Here is a 22,695-nt window from a genome sequence, read left to right on the forward strand (position 1 = left end):
GCTGAAACACTTGCCTGCAGATCAGAACAGAGCTTTCTATGTCAGTGTTTTGGCCGGATCCTCACAAGTCACTGCTGTGGACATGGATTCAGACGAAGTTCTGCTCCTTTGCTCCATCCATTTTCAAAGAAAAATTAAGCAAAGTGCACATACATATTAACTAATAACATGAACCCTTCTTCCATCCAGTGTCTATAGGAGAAGAGAATGCAGAGAAGGGGAGTAAGCAGTTTCACAGTTGACTGACTTAACCATTTTTTCTTACCCCATGAAAATAATATATACTTTCTGAAAGGTAAGTGGGAGCACTGTCACCAAACATGCCAGGTAAAAGAACATAGGACTGAACACATCAATGGCTGAGACAAAAAGCCAAACCACTCTCACTCAACAGATTTAAAGGATGCTCTGAGATTCAAACTCTTCCCCAACCACAACAGAAAAGTTCTCAAATGTTGGTGTCCTAAAGCCCAGGTTTATCCCCCAACATTAAGAACAATTCCTGTTCTGAATGAGTAAAAAGTCACTGCCAAGTAAATCGCAAAACCTTCCACATGGTCTCAGATTTTGCTTCAAAGCCTTGAAACTGGACATAACAGAGCAGCCATTCCGCAGACAGTTTTTTCCTGGTGGCTTTCCTGCCACTTCTCAGTTACTAGCTTACATTGTGGTCACTTAGACCTGGTTCCAAAGTGTCTCACATCTTCCAGAACCCAACTTTCTTCCACGTGCAACACAGCACAGGAAGTGGCAGGAATCCCTAGTCACCTAGATATCACCTAGATATTGGTAATTCTCTGAGAAATTAAGCAAGGCTGTCTGAGGGTTGGGTTTTTTTAAGACACCAGAAGTTTCACAAACCAGCATTTTTACAGACAGATGAAAGGCACAGCTGATCCAATAAGAAGCTGCCACACTCCAGCAGAATGGCAGTATTGGCTCTCTTCCATCCATGCTTTTTATTCTCAGACTCACCTGAAGGACATTTGCTAATAACATTATCAGTCTTCATCTAGAGGAAACAATTACTCCCTTTAAGCAGCTGAGAACAGCTTTGTAAGACCTGAAGTGCTGGCACTATTCTGCTACAAATGCACACGCACTAGCATCGCATACCAGTCCTAAGAACTAGCAACACAATTCAGATTCATAGTTTGTTGGAATGGCCTCAAAGACATGGCACATGGCAGCAGAGACCAGTAAATCTGTTGGGCGAGCTGAAGTCTAAGCCCTCTGCTGTTAGGGAACCACTGGACTGACACCAGATCCTCAATAGTCTAAGTGAACAGTACTGGAGGGATGGAGAAGTAGAGTTAGGAGAGATAGGAACACAAACTCATTAAACCATCTCCTGGGAAATCTCCTCTGTAATGGAAAGGCTCATGAGACATCATCCCCACCCATCTTCCCCCTCAAAGGTGGCAGACTGGAAAAATTATCCAACAAGCAAAGACCTTGTAAATCTGACAATTGCATAAATGAAGATGGGCTTCCCGCAGGAGGCATCAGATTACATTGAGATTTTACCTCCTTCTTCCCCCAAAAAAAAATTTTGCCTGTGTCATGTCTCAAGTAACACTTCGCAAGCAGCAACTTCCAGTGCCGAGTTGTTATCTTCTTCCAGGAATTATGCTTCCTCTCATTTGCTTTGTGACATACATCCGAACAGACCCATTTCTCAAGACACTTGAACCATCTTTATACACATTTGGCAAAGTACCTTAAACTACCAGATGAAGATTTTCTGTCCCAGTTCCCTGGTATTATTTAGAAACTGCTTTGACACCTATACTTCTATGTTTGTTTTCCAAATTCAGTTTCAGGGTTTTTTATTTTTCTAGCATTACTTTCCACACCTCTTTTCCATCAGCCTTCAGTCACGTCACAACCAACAACCACACACTACCTGCTTGTCCCAGCTTTAAGCAGATGAGAACTGCATCAAAGTCATCATACACCCTAAGTCAAACTCAAGTTCTCAGCACTCATAACACCCCCACCCCAAAGGTATTCAGACCATTTATAAATATTACCTATACAACACTTACTCTAACCACTTCTCTGGAAATTCTCCATCGCGGCACACCACACATCACAATGTAAAGCAGTTCACTAGTCACCATTCTCCTGCTTCCTAAATATAAACAAAGTAATCAAGAAGCAGACAGCTCACTCATGGCTTGTAACAATTTACTGTATCGAGACCAAGAAAGAATTACTGCACCCAAGAAAGAGGGACAAGCAAACTTCCAAAATCCTTTGTATCACAGGCTCTTCCCTAAGTCTGTCACACACCAACCCCACCCTTTTAAGTCTCCCAGGAGTGAAATAATCAATGTTTATTCCAAGATCCTACAAAAAGTAACACTGAGTCTCAAGAGGGCTAGATTTCCCTCTCCTCCATCTGCCATAATCCAGACCCTCTGCTGCAGGAGGAGGAGGTAAAGATATAGTTCCATATCTATACTTCCTACACGCACTTCTCTCGCAAGCTACTTACTATAAATAAAACTTTTTTTAAAAATGCACAAACGTTATTTAGTGTATTATGTGCCTCCTGCATTATGGCATTCAAATTCCTCTTGTTCATTCTTTACAGGGCTCTACTTTTTTCCAACTACACCCTTCCATTTAACTCTTCAAATTCAAAATATTCTCTACACAAGAGTTCTGGTTCAGAGATGGGTGTTGTTTAAACCATGACATTTTTGATGGCAACATCTCAGAGAGGGAGTAGCCTTTTTGGGTTGGGGGGAGGGGGAGGGCACAGGGAGAGACTCTGAGAGCAAGCACATTACAAAATCAAGAAGTAACTTGGCAAATCTGCCTCCCTTTTTACACACTTCCACTTCAAACACAGAAGTTGTTCCATGAGTGAAATAAATGAAATTTGGCTTCCTCAGAGTTGAAGACTCTAAATGTACTAAGGAGTAGATGAGTATTAAGGATTTTGCTGAGGTCAGAGAATTCATAACACCTCCAACCAGATTCTCCTATATTCAGAAGAACTTGCATTCCTGCTTTTCCATCAGAGGAGGTGCTTATCTCTATCCCTCAGCCAGCTCACATGCTTTTTCACCAAGCATCTAGGCATCTAGTATCCGCCAGCTTCAAAGTTACTGGGTGGAGTCAGAAAGTATTACATATGCAGGAGGCACAATCACAGCATCCTAATTTTGTACGGAAGGTGGCCTTAAAAAAAAAAGGTACTCTTGATATTGGGCAAAATTAAGACTAAAATATTGCTATACAACTCACCACATAAGAAGCAATAATCACAGCAATTCATATTGATCTTGAGTCTTAAGACTCTTTTGTTTTTATTTCATTACGACATTAATGTTATTTTACCTAGTGCATATACATATGACAGAAAGTCTTAAACCACGATTTCAGTGCTTAGAGAAACCACTAACAACAAAAGGACAAGAACCAACCGCTTGAGACTGACTAACGACAATTTAGAAATAAATCATAAGAGCAAGCAGCTAACCAAAGGAACAGGTTACCAGCCTTCCAATGAGGTTAGTCACAACATCAACACTGGCTGTCATTCCAACAAATACGCTGCAGTTCAGCCTTGTGTTCCTGGCTTTGATCACACTCATTTGAGTGCAAAAGAGAATAGTTCCACCATTATAAGACAGAGTGGACAAGTTCTATAGTTCTTGTTACACTAAGGGTCCAAAGACATCAAAACAATCCTGCATAGTTGGAAGTTATTACTCTACACTTTGGCAAAGTATTGGAGCCAAATATGTTCACTCAAGGGCCAAACATTTGTTTATGGACTGCTCTTTGCACCTCGCGCTACTCCTCTGAGGTGTTTATCTTCTGTCTCAGTATCCAGAGTAGATAATCAGTGCTTTGCCTAAAAGAATGAAACAGATGCTTTCTGTGACAGAACCTACACTCAGAGAGGGAAATTTAAGTTTCTTTGAAAAGGAGGGCAACTCCTTTTTTGTTCTTGGTGTTGGTTTTTTTTACAGTTTGCATTCTTCAGAGAACAGGCAACAACATTTCAGGATACAAGGAGAAGACGCCTTACTCTCTCCCACTCAAATAAACTAACTTTGAAAACAGGCAAGAACAGCCTGCACCCCACACCCAAATCACAGTACTTCATGATAGAAGAAACCAATCCACAACTGAAAGCACTGAGAATCTTCCCGCTGATTTCAGTAGGTACTGGAGCAGATCCATGTTCCAGTTCCCACAATGTGACCAGTAACCATTGGTATGACAAAAAGGAAAAGGCTAAAGTTTTTTAAAAAAAAAGCACACTATTACTTTGCTGCTTTAAATGAAAGACTAAAAAAAGTGGTCTGTATCCTACTCATTCATTCACCTGAGCCTCTGGAAGACGTCATCAGGTCTTACAAAGGTAAATAGGCTATCAATGGTTTTAAATGGATTAACTGAAGTGTTTTCATGGACTGAAGTAATGACCAGCACCATCTACAGAAAAGAGTTTTTTCATTCAAAATTTAATCGAAGCAACACAACAGCAGGTACCAAAAAAGTGACTAATCCTACACTACTCCTTTACGCTGTTGTGCTCTGAGCTTATGGGCAGGACTAAGTGCACCACAAAGATCCCTAAAACATGTCTGGAACAATTAAAAGTATTTTCTGACATGCAACTTATTCACAGGCTTTGGTGTTCATGATTCTTTTGGTCCTAATTTACTAGAGGGACTAACTTCATAACCCACAGAAAGCAATTATGTGATACACTTGCCTGTTAGGTTTGATATCTTAATTTTTAGTTGTTTCTCTTCAAAGACAGACAACTTCCTGCAGTGCTGTACATTTTTGAGCTACTGCATGCAAGTGTAAAGTATGTAGAGCAACATCCACTAAGCAGCTCATTTCTCCCCCCTTGATTCCTGAAGGACAAACAAGTAAGCTCCAGATGTAGCACCTACAATGTGCAGAATAACCTGACAACTAACTACGCTGCAAACCCAAACCTTGCGACTATAAAAAGGTTGTCTTCTTCTCCACCCCACTTTCCCTCTACCCTTGGAGATTTCAGGACCCTGATGGCCAGCTTCTGCTACTGGTGCTCTGGTGACAACCTGAAAGGCTAAAACAAGAGTCCTCCTCCTCCTCCTCCTCCTCCTCCACCGAGGTGTCAAGAGTGTAGAGTCCTTTTCTGCAAGTTCATTGCTACTTGTTCAAGCTCCACTTCCCAGGCCATCGCCCCTCCAGAAAAGGGAAAACACATGTTGGGAAGAGATACACAGCATCTTTCAACACGGTGAAAGGAGAAAGAGTATCTTTTCACTAGCTGTACAGGGAGTACATGCTGTTTGTTAAATGTAATCTATATTTCAATAGTTGATGACATCATTTTTCATAGTAGGAGACCTACAAAGTTGAAGTAAAACAGTGCTTGGACAACTACCTCCTCTCTCTCCTTCTCATCTGATATTCCCACTTATTGTCATCATAACTCTCCTCATAACTGCATCCCTGGTATATCACTACTATGTATACTAACCATAAGACAAGATTGCTTTCCTTTTATATCATGGTATGGTCTTAGTTGTGTTTTTCAAGATAGCCTTCTGAGACCAACAAACGTGTCCACTCCTCTGCTCGCAGATATTGTCTCCCTTAGAAGTATGTGTCATTACAATCAGGTACACTGCTGTTACTAAAGACTTTTATCTTCTGATTCGAAGGATGTTTGAAAAGAAAGGAATTAAGTAACAAGTGGTGTAGCCCATTCTCTGATTCACACTTTAGGCTAGATAATTGCCAAGAACTCGGCACGCTTTCATCTAAGAAACATTACCTAAAGCTATGGAACCAATTGATGCTCATGTCATATCAAGCTCTTCCCTATTTACAGGAGATGGAAGAAAATTATTTTGTGTACCCTTCCCACTAGCCTTCTCTTACTGCTTCTGCAGTAGCTCACATCAACAATCTATCGTATTCCATCAAAAACACATTAGAAAGATTATTTTTTCCCCCAATTTAAACAAAATTTGCTCCAGTTGTCTCCTGTTCAGACAAAAAGCCAGGTTTAAAGAAAACACATGCAACCTGTAGATAAACAATCCTGGGGAAAGGGAGGGGACAGAAAAATTGCCATCTTCATCAGACAGCATTTTTCAATAGATCCACTTCAGCCTCCAGAAGAAAGTACTGGACAAAAATAGACCAGATTTGTAAAAAAATTGTTCAGACTCTACCAACCACAGATCTGCATGGGTGTAACTGTTAGGGAGGAATCAAGTTCTACCAGTGTTATAAGAGAAATAAAATAGTCAGGACCACTGCGCGATGCAACAAGAGCTCCTGAAAACAGAGTCTGGCCCCAGGACCTTCAGTCCAGACCTGAGGGAGGTCAGGCCAAGTTACAGCTCTCCACAACACATGTCAGAAAAGCACAAAACATTTATATTGCTATTACTGAATTTGAGCAGAGGGGTGTAAAACGCAGTGTGATCTGTTTAGAGAGAGATGAAGTCTGATTTGATCCAGAATTGAGGACATTACATCATCATTTATTTGTTCTAGAATCTGGCATTACACAGCAGCTATCTCACTGTAATCAGCCAAGAATTTAAGCTTACAGCATGCTACGAAGCAGAAAACACAGAAATGCCAGAAGCCTAACATCAACACATGAAAATACTACCATTTGCTTCCAGCTATGGTGGCAGAAGGAAGGACAAGGCAAGCATTGACTACAATATGACAAGTGATCGCACCAAGACCTACACCTTGTCCTGCATAAACTTGCTCTGCAGGACAACTCGCACTGACCTGGACCTCTCAAAGCCTACCGTAAGTAAAAGCAAGAACAAAATGTGAGCAGCATATTTTACAAATTAACACACATATCACAGATAGGTCAGGACCCCAAACTGATTACACTGAATAATCAAGTATCAGTTTTACCAATACAGCTAGCTGCTGGTTTTGTGGTGGTAGTTTTTACTTTTTTTTTTTTTTAATTTCAAAAGAAGCATCTCTCTCAGTTGACACACTCAGCAAGAAGCCAATGCAGCAACACTTTACACAAGGTGTTCTCTCAAGAGTGACGTTTTTTCACTGTCTGTTACAATACAGGCCTACAGCTATGAGAATTACCATGGGTAAAGTTGTATAAAGTATCTAATCCACATACAGCATCTCTCTGCATGGAATGTTTTTAAATGACTACTTTTCAGACAATATTCAGTTCTATTATATTCCCAAAAAATCAAGCATTCCATTCAGAGCATTTGACCGACAAATTCATCTGGTAGTTATTTGGAAAGTGAAAATATATTTGAGCAATATTCATGTATTAACACATATGCACGTCATAACACTACTATCTATGGCTTTCTTTCAGCACGAGTGAGAAATACTAAGGCATACCTGGACTACGTAAGGTACAAAGATGTTTAACCTACCTCATCAAAGCTGCTATCTTCTTTCTTCAAGGCTTTAAAATAAAAGGAAAAAAAGAAATAGTATCAGTACTGTATTTCAATGAGCACAAAGTAACTAACACCAGAAAAGAAAAAAACAGAGCAGCATTTTCCGTTATAATAGGAAAGAACAGGCTGCCATGAATAACAATTTTACACTCAAAATCTGAATCTGTAAATGGAATGTAGGACTGCACAGCATGTTTCCAAGAAAATAAATTTACATATTTATGAAAAATATTATCCTCTCAGGTTAAAGAAAATAAGAGTTTGCAAGGGTTTTTTTTATTTTAATTCCTAGTGAGCATGAAAACACTTTATGGAGAGCCTGACTGAACTTCAAAAAGGAAAAGTATAATAAACACCTAACCATGTATTCAGCTTGTCAAGTACTAAACCTTTATGAAGTAGTATGAATTGCTTTTTTCTTTTCTTTTTTCTTTTTTTTTTTTTTTTACAGTATGACACTAAAGCAGAAGAGATTTCAGTCTTTCTTACACTGTTAACTAGCAATTAATCAACAAACAAGGAAGAGGAAAACTGCAGAAATCATGTAAACTGGTAAAGAAAGACAATAAGGACATGAACAATTCTGAAGTTGTAGCAAAAATTAAGCTAATGAAAATCTTTCCTTTAGCATACTGGATATCTTTATTGAAATGTAAAGAAAATTACTTTCTCCAAATCTCCATTGAACTGTGTCAGGCTGAAGGTACAAGACTGGTTCCTTTTCTCTGTAAGCCACAACTAGACCAACCAGGGACTATGGACCGCACACTGTGACCTGAAAGTGCTCTTTGTTTACTTTTCTTGAAAAGCTAAAATAAGACAAACCATTGCATTGATGATTGCGCTATTTCTTTTCAGTTTAAATCATGAAGGTTTGCGATTTGAAGGAGGTCATCTGAATGACCGCACACTTCATGCAATGCTGCCCCTGAAGGCTCCCTCTTCATCACTGAAGCAGAATAATGTTTCTTACACTTAAAACACATTTATTTCTGCAGGAGATAAACAGTTAAGCACCCAGCACAGTTCAGGATCTAGACTCCAGTAGTTTCTTTGCTCTTTTAAATGCTCCTTCTGCCTTCAAATCACTACTAGTTTCTAAACCAGCACCTCTTCCAAACCCTGTCTTCAGAAGCAACAGCGTTATCAGCTTCAAAAAAAACCACCCCGAAACTGTAGAAGCTATATCAGAGGCATAACAGAGGCAGGACACCTCTGCAAAAAAGTGCTGCAGCTCCACAACCTCTGCCATGGGCAGCAAGGCACAAATCCCACTTCTCCTTGTACAGAAAAGCAGGGATGGTCCAGCCTGCCTTTGCTTTCAGATTCCCATTTCATTGGGACATGAAACATGTCTTCCTTCAAATCTTCGAAAATATTCTTTTACAATTGCTCATCTAGATTTCATGCTCAGTAACAAAACAAAAAAACAAACCCTGGGATTTTGCTGAGGAGACTTGAGGTACACATTGTACATTTTATCATTAAATGCATTTTATGGTTTTGAAGGCCAGACAAAATGTTTTCAGACTGCCAATCCCAAGTACCCAGAACTATGAGTCAGGACATTAAAAAAAGAAAGAAAGAAAGAACCCCCAACCTGTGGAACATTTTTTAAGAACACACTTTTAATCTTTTCATTTAACTTTCAGGTCACAATGACATAGAAGCTATAAATTAGTATATGACACACCTAGGTCATTCTGACAAGTTTTTCTCCCTTACCAAAACACAAGATTTTCACATGACCAAAACATTCCAGGAATAGCTGAATAACAGATAACCCAACAAAATTCACAATGTAACAGAACAAGAAACGGGAATCTGTGATCCACTGTGTGGTTTTGGCTTATCTTTAATTTAACTTCTAGCTTTGACTCCAAAAATAAGAATATGAAAGTTCTGGGCACTCATTTAATAATAATTTCAGTCTCAACCAATTCACTACGTAGCACCTTCAAAAGAAATTATCATACCAGCATATGTTATACAACAAATTATATTAGAAGCAAGGGGGGGTTCTCATCAGTGCAATCCTTTTCTTTTTAAACCAGCTTTGCTGAACTTAAAAAAAATAAACTGTTTACAAATGAACTTCTCATTATCTCAGGTATGTGAGCTATGTGAGTGTACATTAGAGGAGATTAGTGGAGATAACCTTTGTATTAGTGAGGAGCTAGTAACAAAGCCCAGGGATGCTCAGAAGGGCCACAGACTGCTTTCAGTGCACTGTGAGCAATCTCAGCAATGTTTTCTCTCTTTATTCCTTCCTTCCTTCCTTCCATTCTACCCTAGTGTTAGTTTTTGACTAAAGAGATTGCATAAGAAAACAGAAGTTAAATGGCATGAGCTGAAGAGATCTCTAATATGATTTTGGTACTACATGAACTTAAGTGCATAGCCAAGAACTCTTTACATAACTAAAAGATAATTTTATAAAATTACTCATTATTAATTTTAATTACATAATCATCAAAGCATAAAACTAAGAACCAAACCTAATAAAGGTTTAAATGCTAAAACAGAGTCAACTGAATCTCCAAAAGTTGGTTAACATACAGTATGATGTGTTCATTTATATGGACAACACAGTATGTAAGCAAGAAAGATCAGAATTTTTAAACTGATTTGGATGTTTCTGTAGAAATGGATAGGCTGCCAGAAACACACCAATAAAAAGAATTCTGTAAATTTTTCAGATGCTTAGTAACGTAAGTTCTTCACGATGAGCTAAATTTTAAGAGGGACATTCCATGAAACACCAGAAAACTTCTGCCAGGAGAAAGGGTGCCTTAGCTGCAAAGATAGATCATTTTTCTAGAACTGAACTGTAACTTCTGCAGTAAAAAGCCACCCTATTTCAGAATATAAATTTCAGTTTAGCACCACAGGCCATATGCATTTCCTCCAACACACCACAGTGCCATATCGTCCTTTACTAGACTTGCACATAGCACAAAGTGAATGCTCAGGATGAAGGCTCAGAGACGGATGAGATGCATCTGCGGGTCCTGAGGGAACTGGAGGATGAAGTGGCTAAGCCACTATCCATCATATTTGAGAAGTCATGGCAGCCCAGGGAAGTTCCCACAGACTGGAAAAGGGGAAACATAACCCCCATTTTTAAAAAAGGAAAAAAGGAAGACCCAGGGAACTACAGGCCAGTCAGTCTCACCTCTGTGCCCAGCAAGATCATGGAGCAGATCCTCCTGGAAACTGTGCTAAGGCACATGGAAAATAAGGCGGTGATTGGTGACAGCCAACATGGCTTCACTAAGTGCAAATCATGCCTGGCAAATTTGGTGGCCTTCTACGATGAGGTTACAGTGTTGGTGGACAAGGGAAGAGCAACGGATGTCATCTACCTGGACTCGTACAAAGCATTTGACACTGTCCCACGCAGCATCCTTGTCTCTACATTGGAGAGACATGGATTTGATGGATGGACCACTCAGTGGATAAGGAACTGGCTGGATGGCCACACTCAAAGAGTTGCGATCCATGGCTCAATGTCTGAGTGGAGACCAGTGACGAGTGGCATTCCTCAGGGGTCAATATTGGGACTGGTGCTGTTTAACATCTTTGTTTGCAACATGGACAGTGGGATTGAGTGCACCCTCAGCAAGTCTGCCAACAGCACCAATCTGTGTGGTGCGGTCAACACACTGGAGGGAAGGGATGCCATCCAAGAGAGACCTTGACAGGCTTGAGAGGTGGGCCTGCGCGAACCTCATGAAGTTCAACAAGGTCAAGTGCAAGGTCCTGCACATGGGTCGGGGCAATCCCAAGCACAACTACAGGCTGGGCGACAAGTGGATTGAGAGCAGCCCTGCAGAGAAGGACTTGGGGGTGTTGGTTAATGAGAAGCTCAACATGACGCAGCAATATGCGTTTGCAGCCCAGAAAGCCAACTGTATCCTGGGCTGCATCAAAAGAAGCATGACCAGCAGGTTGAGGGAGGTGTTTCTCCCACTCTGCTCTGCTTTCATGAGACCCCACCTGGAGTACTGTGTTCAGCTCTGGGGCCCCCAGCATAAGAAAGACATGGACCTACTCAAGTGGGTCCAGAGGAGGGCCATGAAGATGATCAGGGGGCTGAAACACCTCCCCTATGAAGACAGGCTGAGAGAGTTGGGGTTGTTCAGGCCTGGAGAAGAGAAGGCTCCAGGGAGACCTTATAGCAGCCTTGCAGTACCAAAAGGGGACCTACAGGAAAGATGGGGAGGGATTCTTTATCTGGGAGTATAGTGATAGGATGAGGACTAACAGTTTTAAACTGAAAGAGGGTAGATTTAGATTAGATATTAGCAAAGAATTCCTTACTGTGAGGGGGGTGAGGCACTGGAACAGGTTGCCCAGAGAGGTTGTGGGTGCCCCATCTCTGGAGGTGTTCAAGGCCAGGTTGGATGGGGCTTTGAGCAACCTGGTCTAGTGGAAGGTGTCCCTGCCCATGGCAGGGGGGCTGGAACTAGATGATCTTTAAGGTCCCTTCCAACCCAAACCATTCTACGATTCTGCCATTCTATGACAATTTCACACATCACATTTTTCACCTCAGCAAAATAAACCTTCTCAGTACTAGGTACTCTTAACAGTTATGGGACAGAACACAATTTTGCAGGATGAGCCAGACCTTCATCACCCTCTACCAGTCACGGGAAAGCCAATGGCTGGAAAGCAGCAGTTCACAGTTAAGAAAATGGGCCAAGTCTACTTGAAGCTGCTGTTGGTACCCTTTGGCTCTTTGCTGTGCCCCAGGGATAACTCAGCTGGTTTTAATCTAAAGATGCTAGGGAATAGCTCCAAACTTTACTTAATATACTGTGGCACACTGTAAAAAAATTAAATCACCTTATAAATTCATTGCTGATATAGCCTCTCAAATAAGAGAGGATTACTTTGTGGGGAGAAGGTGGTCTTGAAGGTATTTTATTGAGTATTAACCTGCAAGACCTCGCAAAAAAAAAAGCAAAAACCACTGCCAATGACAATTAGGATACATTTCCACCACTGTTATCCATCAGGCTAATATAAACTTTAGTATCAAAATGAAGGGGTCTTGTAGTACTGGAAGAATTGTACTTGGCAGCTGGGATACTGCCAGCGCAGGGGGGAGGCCTAGCAGTGCCTTACCATTTTAAGAATGACTATCAGATATTCCCTACTGCGGCATGTGAAGGTTTGACTAACTATTTGACTCAAACACCATGTTACTCTTGTATCATTTATATGATTATGCTCATGATGCTGTATCGTGTACTTAAACCTATGAAAACACGTAAATTGCAGCAGAATGGGAAAAGTTTAAAAGATCATCATTATTTATAGTAAATCACAACTGAACAAATGACTGACAACATTCCAGATTGGATACATATTAAATTAGGAATTTGCTAATCTCACCAAGGAACCAGCTCTTCCAAAAAGAGCTGTAAAACCAGAGCGACAAACACTCAGAAAGACTTCTTCTAATGAGGTTTTGGCTTTCTCTCCTTCATTTCGATGTAAGAGTTAAGTACAGCATGTGTCTTAACTGAGGACTTCCTGGTATGCAAGCTAAGAGTTTCTTGCTTTGCTTGGCCTTATCTGTGGCTCTGGTATCAGGGAATGGACTATGTTAAACCTTATACTGATAAATTAGAAGGTTTTTTGCTCAAAATGCAGTTACCAGAATGATGGTCAAAATAGCAGAGCATCTGAAGACTGAACAGTCTTGCTGGCAGCAGCTGAGTTTTAATCACAAAACAACCACCACAAACAAACAAACCAGGCACCCGACCACACTCCTACACTTCTGCGCACATGCACAAAGAACTGGAGGAGCTGGAAGATGTTAACAATCTGTGTACCTAAAATCAGGCCGCAGCTCTCAAGGAAACTAAAAGATGGTTTAATTTGCGAAAAATGACAAAAAAAAAAGATGATCACCCAACAGAGCCAACTAAAACGTGCAGAAATTACCAGCCAGAGCGGCCTTGCTCCCTAAAAGGCATTAATGGGACTGCCACTGCTACAACAAAGCAGCATCCTCATTCAAAATATTTTCTTTGTTAATGACTTCCACCATTAGTAAAACCTTTCCACAGTTCTGTATGAGTGTCTCTCTGTGTCTATACATACACAGAGACACGTGACAGACCAAACACCTGACTGCTTTGTTTTTTCTAATCAAAGAAAGTTAATGCATTTTACAAGTTTAAGACTGATGATAGGTGAAAGCTATTTTCATATGGGGACAGAGAGATTTATAACTGTGACTTGATGTTTGCTTCACAACTGAAACTTGGCATCTACCCTCGAAACTCTCCGGTTTACAAACATGAACGAGCTTTTCTCAGTCTTTTTCATCTTGCAGTAGGACAATAAAAGATACCAGATTTCCAACGCTACCCTACACTTAAAGTTTGCGGTCCTTAAAAGCTAAAGGTAATACATTGAAAGCATACACAACACAGGAAAAATTATCATGCCCACATACTTCAGCGCACACCTCCTCGGTAGGGCTATGGAGGGAGAACCAAACGCCACAGCTCACGGCTGCCCCGCAGGCACTTCACGTCCTCTCACTGGGACAAAGCGGCTCTGAAAGTTGACCCACATCTGCCAGCCAGACCGACTGTAAGGAAGAACGTCCCAGCGGGACAACCGATGGGTGAGGGCTGCAGGGAAGGGCCCTCACAGAGGGTCTGCAAGGACAGAGGCTGCTGTGTCCGCTCGCTCATCCCGGCCGCGGCCCGGCCTCCCGGCACCACCTCCGGCTTGCTCTGCCCAGCCAGCTCGGGGACACCTCGCACCTCCTCCAAGGTACCTTCCCTCCCTGCTCAGCTGCGTGTTGACGCTGCCAGTGGGAATTAATGCTTTAAAGAGTGAATTAAGCGACGTAGTGTGCCAAAGACCAGGAGAAACCCCCAGTCCAAGCAGACCAGAACTCTTTGGCATTGTTCTCGGTAACAAATACAACTGCAAAATAAACTGGTGTCAAAACCAAACGCGATGCGGCGATACCGGGAGATAACACGCTCGGCAGCAGCGTTCAAGTAACGCTACCTCGGGATGCTTTATGTCAGTGAAAGAACGACAAGACTCCGCAGCAGATGACAGACAAGACTTCTTTTGTCTGGCCTCCTAAATCACTGGGCCGCCGTTATCTGCTTCAGCATCTCGTGCCTCAACTTAAAACGCGCGGCCCGAACGAAAAATAAATCGCCAGACTTGCAACAAAACGAAAATAACCGTTTGCTTTTTGCCAAGGTTTCTCCTCGGCCATGGAGGCACGCTAACCAACTCTCGTTTACAGTTTGTTTTCCCTAGCCTATTTTGGGCTAACTCCATCACAGACCCGCACAGCGCTGCCGGGAAGGAGCTCTTCATTTTCCCGAGCTTTCTTCCCAATAAGCGTTTTTCGGGGGCGGCGGCGGCGGCGGCGCGGGTGCTGCCAGCCCGGCGGCGCTCAGCCCCCCCGCCCCGCCGCCGGGACCCCCCCCCCCCCCCCCCGGGGGACCGGGCAGCGCCGCCGGGCTGCGGGCGCGGGACTCACCTATTCGGCCGAAGCTCTCCGATAAAGTTCGCCGCAACTTTTTCATCCTGCTGATCTTCTCGGCGGACTGCGAGTCGATCATGTCACACATGGGGGGGGGGGGGGGGGCGATGCCCCCCCGCTCGCCAGCCGCCGCCCCCGCTCCCCTGGCTCCGGGGGAGACAGACACACGCACCCCCGCCTCCTCCGGCTCCGGGGCTCCCCCCTTGCCCCGCCGGGGAACCGCCGGGCGCAGCGGGACACCCCCGGTCCCGCCCGGGAAAGGAGCCCTACGCCGCGGCGGCGGCGGCTGCTGCTGCTGCTGCTGCTCGGCTCCGCGCCGCCACCGCCCGGCTCGTAGCCCCGGCCCACCCCCCTCTCCCCGGGCTGCCCCGGCAGAGCCCGGCGCGGCGGGGAGGGCGGGGAAGAGCGGCGCCGAGGAGAGATGGAGGGGTGGACGGAAAGTCCGGCGAGGGGCTGCGGGCACCGGCCGAGGCAGGCAGGCAGGGAGGGAGGGAGGGAGGCAGGGTGCGCTGAGAGAAAGGAGGAGGAGGAGCCTGGGAGGGCAGGGGCGCCCCGCGCCGCGGCCGGGGGGAGGCGGCCGGCCCTGCCCGCGCTGGCAGGCGGCGGAGCCGGGCGCCGGGCCCCCGCCACGCCGCGGCACCCCCGCCCGCGGCCGACCCCGCCCTGCCCTCCCCCGGTCGGCGGGACGGGCGGTTGCCGGGGTGAGGCGGGCGGGAGAGGAAGCGGCGGCGGCGTGGGCGGGAGAGGGGAGGGCGGGGAGAGCTGGGGCCGGGCCGGGCCGGGCCGGGCCGGGGAGGGACGCGGGCTCCCTGCGGGCGCGTCCCGAGCGGGAGGGAGCGGTGTGGCGGTCCCCGCCGGGAGCTGTTCGGGCGCGGGGGCAGCACGGAGGACCGAATACGCCGTGCCTGCCCAGGGGTGTCGACGCCCGAAGCTGCCGCGTCGCCGTCGCCGTCCCCCGGGGCCGGCGGCAGTCAGTCAGGGCGTCCGGCGGCTGTGGGGCAGCCCGAGGGCCGGCGGAGATCTTGCTGCTGGCCGCGGCAGCCCTCCGCCCGCCCTTGAGCCCGCGGCTTTTAAAGGCCGGTGCGAGCTGCGCGTTGGTTTGGCGACGGACGGCGGCCAAATTTCTCCCGGCCTAATTTCTGGACGGGTGTTGGGTGGGATGCTACCCCGCAGCTGTGGTAAGGCCGGTGGGAAAGGGGGCCCTTGCCCCGAGTGTGCACCCAGCCCCTCAGGTTGAAACCTGGGCTCCGCTCGGGAGCACAGCCAGATGATAATATGCCTTCAAGTGCGTTAGCCTGCAACTTAACGAGTGTTGGGAGCTTTTGATCTTGTTAACTCAATTGAACCAACGTTATCGAAAAATAAATCAGTTTAACCCATCAAGATGGATGGCCGTGTCTAGTCCAAAATATAAAGTAGGTGCTTTTTGAGAACAATACATGTTTTGTAACGCATGTTAAAACCCAGGTTCAAATTGTATTTTAATGCACGTTATCTGGTTAAAATGAACTTGGGGTTTAATGAGGCTAGCTAACGCAATTTACTGGGATTAGACGGTGTCCAAGCTGAGAGTTGTTAACTCCATTTTAGAAGCACATTTGTCTAGACAAGTGCTTAGGTGAGTTGGGTTCGAGCCATCTGCAACTCGTAAGCGCGGGGATCGGACCTTTATATATTACAATGCAGCAAGGCTGGCAAGTGTGCGGCATCTCGAGGTGGCAATCTATTGATTATCTACTATACTATATGTGCATATGCATGTGCCTCTTGTGGCACACAAGGTAATGGGGAATTGTCCTGCTCTATAGCAGTACAGTAACACTGGTAAAATGTCTTACGCACAACCCCTGAATCTACAGACAGTTTGATAAAAAGGCTGTCGGAAGTGTGAATCCTGTTGACCCTGTTAGCATCCTTGAAATAGGAGCTAAAGTGGCACTTATTTTGATGTTGGCTGTGTCACGTTATGGAAGGAAATTGAGAAAGGGTGGAAACTGAAATGTGGCAGAGAGCAATGCAGGGGAAAAGAGGAGAAATAACAATCAGGAAGAAACAGACAAGGGGGCTAGAAGGAGAAAGGGAGTGAGGACGCAAGCACTTAAGGTTATTTTATTCAGTCAGTGCAAAAAATGGCATTTAAGTCCTTAATAATAGTAGATAGTTTTATCTTTGTTTAAATCAGATGATAATTTTGGTGAATAGTCCTGCTGTGCATGGAGAGGAAAATGCCATCATCATAAATAAAATATGCTGGTCCAGGAACTGAAACTGAGTTCAGCATTTGAGCCCTTTGCACTTTCCATGCATGCCATTCATGCCACGCAGCAGGGCCGAGACGCGTACCACCACCGCTATAACTCAGTCTGCTCCTTGCTTTCAGCAGTTAGGGATACCGTTTCTGAGAGCTTCTGAGGAACCTGCCATTAACTATGCCTAACTGAATGATGCTGTCATACCTGGTGAATTAGCCTAGATACTACCATCTAGTGAATTTGGAACAACATTCCCATTTTTCCCCCTATTTCTAGGTAAACTATGACTTTATCACTTGGGGAGGACAAGCCTCTGCCAGGCTACTGCAGTGGGTTCAGCTTTCTTTGACAGAAGCACAGGCAACTTAGAATTTCTGACAAGCATCTGGCTTTGCAGTTGCTTGGGAGTGACCTATAGGAATATGTCAGGGTCTTTTAAATCAATGCAAGTTTTGCCTAAATTAGACATCACTGTGGTGCCAGCGAGAGAAACCTAGGCCTTGTCTTCTGAAAATTGTACAAACTCAGTACACAGAGATGTTACACAGACTTTCTCCACCAGAGGAAGGATTAGCTTGAAGCTGTGCGCAGATCCTCAAACTGCACACTGCAATTTGTGTTATTCTTCTCCTGGTGGTCTTTAGTTGGCAGAAATATTTCTGTTAAAGTCCTCCTTTTTCCCTCCCCCACCCAAACCTTTTCTGCTTCCAAGGGCAGTAGTGTTGAAAATTCATTGAATTCAGGAATGTGGAATCACTTTTGTAGCTTTGATCGAGCTCATAAGCTGGTGGTTCTTATTTTTCTTCTCTCAATTTCCATCACCCATCTCAGGAAACCAGTAAAGCAGAAATGCATAATTAACAAACCACAGAGATAGCAGCTATTCTAATGATGACATTTTGCTTCCTTGTAGGGGCAGGCTTTCAGCTCTGTTTTTATGTTTAAGTCTTGCAATTTGTGGCATAAGAAAATTAACATGAAAAAAATGGTAAATAATATTGCTGTTCGCTGCCTTCTTCCACAAGCCTCTGCCAAGTTAAAGCATGTTTGCATTTAATGAGGCATCTGGATTATAAAAAGCCAGGCATTTTATTTACAGCGTCCTTTCTCACGTCAGCTCCCCAAAGATACACCCTAAATAAAAACCTGCTTGCAGTTACTTTAGGACCCCAGCATCTCCTTGCCTGGCTTTGGTAAGAATTCACTACAAATCCTGACCTCTGCTGCTGCCACTGAGTCATGCTGAATCACTCTGCAAATGTAAGGATTATCAAGTGCAGGAAAACTATTTGCCAAGATATCGCTTGCAAGTTGGACAACAGGAAACATTTGCCTTGGTGCATCGTGCGAGCCAGCGAGCCTCATCATTTAAATGTTTCGTACTGAGGTACGGTTTGGGTTTGTTATTTCTGAAGAAGGGGACAGCAGGGCTGGCAGTTTGTTCATTATTGTGTAAAATAACATATTGTTTGAGGCTGTAAGCAGTGCGGTCATGGGCCTGGAGCACGGGGTGTGCCAGCAGTCTCCTTGCTGCAGATGGAGCAGCCAGGGTTGCCCTATTCATTACTTGCAGGGTAAGATGAGACGACGAAAAATAAATCCGTGATGCATGGTGCAGATGGTGGCTCAGGGTGTAATGCAGAGCTGTGGACTTTCCAGATCTCAGAGCATTTGCTGTGGATTTTACAGAGTGATTTTATGTGGTCTGAGCTCTCTCTAAACCCCAGTGTTTTTGTGTCATCCATCCATCACCCCCCACCCCCCCACCTCCCCAACATTTCTCCTTAGGGGCTCTTGAAAGGCAGTGTACTTAAGTTACATTCTTGGGCCAAGTGTTTGAATTTCAGAAACCTTAGGAGCACATAAACAAGCAGCGTGTGTTTGTGGAAGAGGTAGTTAATGCCGTTGATTTGGAGTGTTATGTGGGCAGAGTAAGCCCTCGCCTCAAGTGGCTTGCCCAAGGAGAGCAGCAAGGCTCTCTGAGGGGATGAAATAGTCAGCGTAACTCCTGCAGGGAGAGCACAGTCTTGCCAGGCCTTCTGCTGCCAGTATAGAGTAGATCTTCATAAATCTCCCTAGCTGGAGACGTTCTCTGTTAGGCCAGTCCACTCACCTTGAAAAGGATCTCTCTCTGCTGCAGCGTCTGGGACCCGAGTGCTAGGAGCCGTGTTGCTTGTTAACACAGCAATCCTTTCATGACCCTCTGGTGATGAAGATGGATCTAAAGCCACATAACACCTCCTTCTTCTCCCTCCCTCTGCAATCTCACTTTCACTTGTCCTCTAGTAATGCTCAATCCAAGATGACTGTTATCCAAAGAGAAGGCCAGGCTCTGCTAACACAAACGGTGCCGTATCCTTAGGGACGTGACCTTTAAGCTTTACTAGCAAAATGCATTAGTGACAAAAATTAAACTTTGGCAATAACAGAATAGTACCTGTGTAATCTACATCCACATCATAACTTGTTCCTCTGAAAAGCTCTCAGAGCTGACGTATCATGTATTGCCTTATTGGTGATTGTTATTAAATCCCAGTTTGTATTAAGCTGTGGAAGTCTCCCCTGTTGGTATTCCGTGCATCCCTGCTAAGGAACGGAGAGCAAACAGGCTCGGATGTTGCCTCTCCAGCCTGGCTGCCGTTGCCAGACCCTGCTCCGTGGGGTAGGAAGGGATGAGTTAGGGCTTACACACGTTGTTCCCAAGGCACAATGGGAAGAGCGAGGTTTTCCTGGTGCCTTATGGCCGGCTGCTGGTTAGAGGTGACCTGATGGTGGTTACCCGTGGTTTTACATCTCCAGTACCCTCTTGTGGTCACTTTGTTTCATGTACTGACACGTGTGGTCACTTGTTTTCTGTTTCGTTCTTACTTTATACCATCACATCGGGAGTGAAATGGCTGCAGGTGGAACACAGAATCTTTAACTTTGATGCTTGCAGTTCCTCTCCCTCTTTGGCAGCTTCCTCATAGCGTACACAAACACACTTTCATTTCTAGGGAAGTACGAGCTCTTTCTGGTTTGGCCATGACACAGAGTTGTGGGTTAACCCGGGTAGGCAGCCGAGCACCACACAGCTGCTCACTCATGTCCCCCGCCCCCAGAATAGAAGAGAAAAGGAAGAGCAAACACAAGAAGACTCATGGGTTGATAATTTTATAAGCAAAGAAGAAGTGGAAGGAGGAAAAAAAACAATAAACAAGTGATGCAAAGGCAATCACTCACTGCCTCCCACAGGTAGAGTGATGCCCAACCTGTTCCTGAGCAAAAGACGGCTAAACGACCTAAACCCTGCTCCTCTCCATTGTATTGCTGAGCATGCCATTACACGGCATGGAATATCTCTTCGGACAGTTTGGGTCATCTCTCTGGTTGTGTGCCCTCCCAATCTCTTGTACACCCCCAATCTATTCACTGGTTGGGCAGGGTAAGAAACAGAGGCAGCCTTGATGCTGTACAAAGGCTGTCTAGCAATAGCTAAAACATTAGCATGTTATCAGCGTTGTTTTGGTCACAAATCTAAAACACAGCACCATACAAGTTGCCATGAAAAGAATTAACTTCACCCCAGCCAGACCTAGTACACACAGATAGAGGGAAATCAACTGAGCATGCAGAGCGGAGAGAAAAAAAATCATGAATGACAATGTACCAGAAACCTGCATACTTCAAACTAACAAAGTAACATAAGTATCAATTATAAATCTAAAGCTTTTACAATATATGCTGCTGTATAAATCATGTAATCTTGGAGATTCTGCTGGGCAAGCATATGTATGTGAGATTTGCAGGAATCTAAGAGCTGAGATGCTTTCCAGTTTAAGATCACCTGGCTACCTAGCAACATAGCATTGGTGCTGAATGTTGTTCCTGTGAAATAAGTGGAAAAACCTTTTAACAAGCTCATTTTCTTGGGCCATCTTGATAAAAGTCTAGTAAAAGGGAAAATGGGATTTAAAATGTAATGGCCTCAACCATTGTGATATCAGATCCCAATGTTTTGAAGTCACTGAAATGTTCACAAATACTCTCATGATGAAAATGATACAAAATGAATCAGCAGGAGGGCTGAGGCTGATCCATTTAGATGCACTCAAAAAGCACGTGTGAATCATGTAATTTTATCATAAATATTGAATGAAGGGTGTTTACTGTAACATCACAACTTTTCTTTGCAGCAAAATCCTTGGATAGCATCAGAAGTGTGGCACTATTTGTACAACTCGAAGGTCTGTGCCTATATGAACACAAAGCCTGACTGACTCGGGCTGGGAAAATATGATACTGAACATACATACACACCAAAGGAAATTTCTCATGGGCAAGGGTCCTTTCGTAGGTAACCCATGATTTTGAAAACACATAAGCACACAAACCCTGTTGATTCTGGGTGTGCATATTCAAGTGCTACATGTAAAATTATAAATCCATATACTGATACCTCATGAAAACAAGGTTGAAAGATTAACCCTACTTTATTTCTAAGATCTCTCCAACTTTTTGTTGGTTTGGTTTTAGATTTTTTACCCATTTCTCATCTAGTTTAATAATTTCCAATGACTGTCCTTTAGACCAGACATATTAGAAAAGCATGCTAGAGAAGCAGCGTATTGGATGGGGTCCGTTTATTCAGCTCACTCTGTTCCTTTTTGGACTGCTCTAATCTGTAGGACAGAGCATAATGGGAATGTTACCTCCCTATGGAGAGAGAAAATCTTCCCCCAAAATAATACAAAACATTTGCAAGGGCTATACATGAAAGGCTGCTTTGTCAAAATGGAGATCTGCCCTCTTAACATTAAAATCTAGATGGACTTCAGGTATGTATTCAAACATCCTTGTCCTTTCCATGCAGTTCTATCCCAAAATCAGCACCTAAGTCAGTTAAAAACAGTTCAGCCCACATGCCACTCTCCACTGAGGGAAGGTTTCGGAAACCGTATCAGTTTTATTTAGTTCCTGTCACCGTGGTAACAAAGCTCTGCACAAAATTAAGTACCACAAAATCACAACTGAGTAGTCTCCTTCACTACTAGCTTGCAATATAGTTGGTCTTCATAGAGTCAGCACAAACCAGTGCTCCAGATCTCTTAATCCAGGTCTTTCTCACACTGCAGTAGCACACTATAGGCTCTGGTTGGTGTTTAGGGGCCTTACACGGTGATAAGGGGCCTTGCGTAAGTGTCACCCATGCAGGTAATGCAGATACAGTCTCAGGTGCAGAAGTGTGGCAGTCAAAATTTACAATGGAGGACTGTCACAGCAGGTGTGATAGTTGGAGAATGGTAGCACCCATCTTCTGCAAAATGAGTCAGAAGCACATGGCACAGCAAACTGGCCGCTATGGAGTATATTTCCAGGAAAGATGAGGTTTTGAGGTAGATTAAGGAGAGGCTTTGTGTTTGTTTAAAGCCCTGCTTTCAGGAGTTAGGGAGAAAGTATAAAGACATTCTAAGGAAAA

At 44.2% G+C, this 22,695-nt stretch overlaps 1 protein-coding gene and 1 long non-coding RNA gene across 7 annotated transcripts in view; one reads left to right on the forward strand and one right to left on the reverse strand.

Annotated features, from left to right (window-relative positions):
• CDK14 (cyclin dependent kinase 14) overlaps positions 1-15,624 on the reverse strand; it is a 333,262-nt gene extending 317,638 nt beyond the window's left edge. For 3 of the 5 annotated variants that reach the window (XM_049798611.1, XM_049798626.1, XM_049798628.1), the window contains exons 1-2: positions 14,983-15,040; positions 7,419-7,450 (exon numbers count right to left, since the gene is read on the reverse strand). In XM_049798611.1, the coding sequence (XP_049654568.1) occupies positions 7,419-7,423 (5 nt within the window). In that variant the 5' untranslated portion in view covers positions 7,424-7,450; positions 14,983-15,040. Of the gene's footprint in view, positions 1-7,418; positions 7,451-14,982 lie in introns of all 5 variants that reach the window. The other 2 variants (XM_049798612.1, XM_049798619.1) reach the window with 2 other exon arrangements.
• Positions 15,625-15,775: 151 nt separating this feature from the next.
• The window catches only part of LOC126037820 (uncharacterized), an 11,037-nt gene continuing 4,117 nt past the window's right edge, over positions 15,776-22,695 (forward strand). For both annotated transcript variants that reach the window (XR_007505820.1, XR_007505819.1), the window contains exon 1: positions 15,776-22,695. This exon is cut by the window's right edge. This is a non-coding gene — a long non-coding RNA (uncharacterized LOC126037820).

This window comes from Accipiter gentilis, chromosome 4 (genome assembly GCF_929443795.1).
Source record: "Accipiter gentilis chromosome 4, bAccGen1.1, whole genome shotgun sequence".
Lineage (NCBI taxonomy): Eukaryota > Metazoa > Chordata > Aves > Accipitriformes > Accipitridae > Astur > Astur gentilis.